This window comes from Vairimorpha ceranae (assembly GCF_000988165.1).
Source record: "Vairimorpha ceranae strain PA08 1199 chromosome Unknown NODE_335, whole genome shotgun sequence".
In the NCBI taxonomy this organism is placed as follows: Eukaryota; Fungi; Microsporidia; family Nosematidae; genus Vairimorpha; species Vairimorpha ceranae.
In genome coordinates, this window is record NW_020169630.1 from 1 (window position 1) to 1,757 (window position 1,757).

Sequence of the window (1,757 nt, forward strand, 5' to 3'; positions counted from 1 at the left end):
TCTTAAAACAACTCTGAAGTCCATCTATTATTTTTCATTGGGTTTTGGGTTTACATCTATTATAAAGCTAGCCCAGATTAAAAAAGGGCCATTATTAGAATTAAAAAAAATTATATTCCTAAAGATTAAACAATATTTTGTAGATAATCCTATTAAACTTGGCGGCCCCAACATTATCGTACAAATTGACGAGACGAAATTAAATTTTAATGTAAAAAATCATCGTGGTCGAAACATACCTGCGTGCTGGGCTTTAGTAATTGTTGATAATTTTTTTGTTCCAGCTTTGCGTTATTCTGTTATTTTTGAAAATCGTTCTGCAGAAGTATTACTATATATAATAAATCAGATTGTAATTCCTAGGAGTGTTATAGTAACAGATGAATGGAAGTCTTATTCATCACTAAGTGAATTAAATATATATCAGCATCAAACAGTTTGTCATAAATATTGCTTTGTTGATCGTAATACTGGCACACATACTCAAAATGTAAAGTCTTATAACAATAAACTAAAATTGGCAATCAAAAAAACGAAGGGTTTAAATTTAGAACAAAGAAAAGTATTTCTACAAGAGTTCTTGTATAGGGAGCACCACTCGAATGATAAATTTACATCTTTAATTAAATTATTTGAGTTTTAATTTTTTTTCTTTTTGCAAGGCGTCTAATGGACCTGATCCCAAAAGTTTTTAAATTTCCCTCTAAAAACATTTTGGATAGTATTGATAAAAAATATGAATGTATAGTGAGTTTTTCCCATAAGACATAACCATTTTTTTAATAAAGCCTTATTAGGCTTATATTGTGCACTTTTTTATTAAATTTTTCATATCAATACCGTTCATATTCTATTTCCTTTTAGAATAAATTACTTCTTATTTAGGGTATGGGCAAGAAAGGAGAGAATCAGCCCTTTGAAAATAAAATGGTGGAGAATAAACAAACAAAGCCAGTAGAAAAAATTATAAAAATGAAAGTTTGATGATTGAATGTAAAAGGTTAGAAAGTAATACTTTTTTTATATAAAAAAGGGATGACGATTAACTTGAAGATCTAACTATAAGAGCTAACTACGATATAGTAGATTGGCACCATGAGATGATGGACTTAATTGGAAATGTATCATAAAATACGAAAAATGTAAGGTGTTAGCTAAAATTAAAGTTGTTAAGAAAAAATTTTCGGTAGGTAAACAATATCGTATGAAACAACAAAAAGGAAATGATGTACCAACCTTTATAGAAAGTGTATCAGTTGTTGCCAGAGAGTATAAATTGCCCAAGATAGAAATTATTGACATTATTTCTGCTTGTTTAAAAGAAGAAATGGGAGATGTTAAAAGATTTACATTTGCAAACAATAGTTTTACTGAAGAGAGTATCATTACAATTAAGAAATTAGAAAAAGAATATATTGCTGAATTAAATCGAATAAAAATAAAATTAATTTTTTGGTACGCCAAAGAAAAGCCCAACAGAGCAAGTAAAAACACCAACACATCCAATAATATGAGACACACTCTAGCATACCATTATGGCCTTGCTTGTAGGGAGAAAATGGATCCCTTAGGATTTAAAATCCAACAGTCATAAAGACCGTGATCTGCGCTGAGCAGGGTTCTAGGGATAACACGCCTGACTCAATCGTCAGTTTAAGGATCTGACCTGATCCAACGCAAATGCTACGGCGTCAGCAGCTTGCCAAACCCTCCCCAGGTTGTGTGTTTTTTGAAGATTCCCCGAAGGGTAACGGCCT

The 1,757-nt window shown here is 30.9% G+C and overlaps 2 protein-coding genes across 2 annotated transcripts; both read left to right on the forward strand.

Annotated features, from left to right (window-relative positions):
• AAJ76_3350002 (putative transposase-like protein) lies at positions 1-643 on the forward strand (the record flags this gene model as incomplete). The annotated part of the gene is made up of 1 exon (XM_024475225.1): positions 1-643. A coding segment is annotated over one exon (643 nt), but the record flags the coding sequence as incomplete, so codon positions are not given.
• A 561-nt stretch (positions 644-1,204) lies between these two features.
• On the forward strand, positions 1,205-1,594 carry AAJ76_3350001205 (hypothetical protein; the record flags this gene model as incomplete). The annotated part of the gene is made up of 1 exon (XM_024475224.1): positions 1,205-1,594. The coding sequence occupies one exon, from the start codon at positions 1,205-1,207 to the stop codon at positions 1,592-1,594; it is 390 nt and encodes a 129-aa protein (XP_024329404.1).
• Between the last annotated feature and the right edge of the window lie 163 nt (positions 1,595-1,757).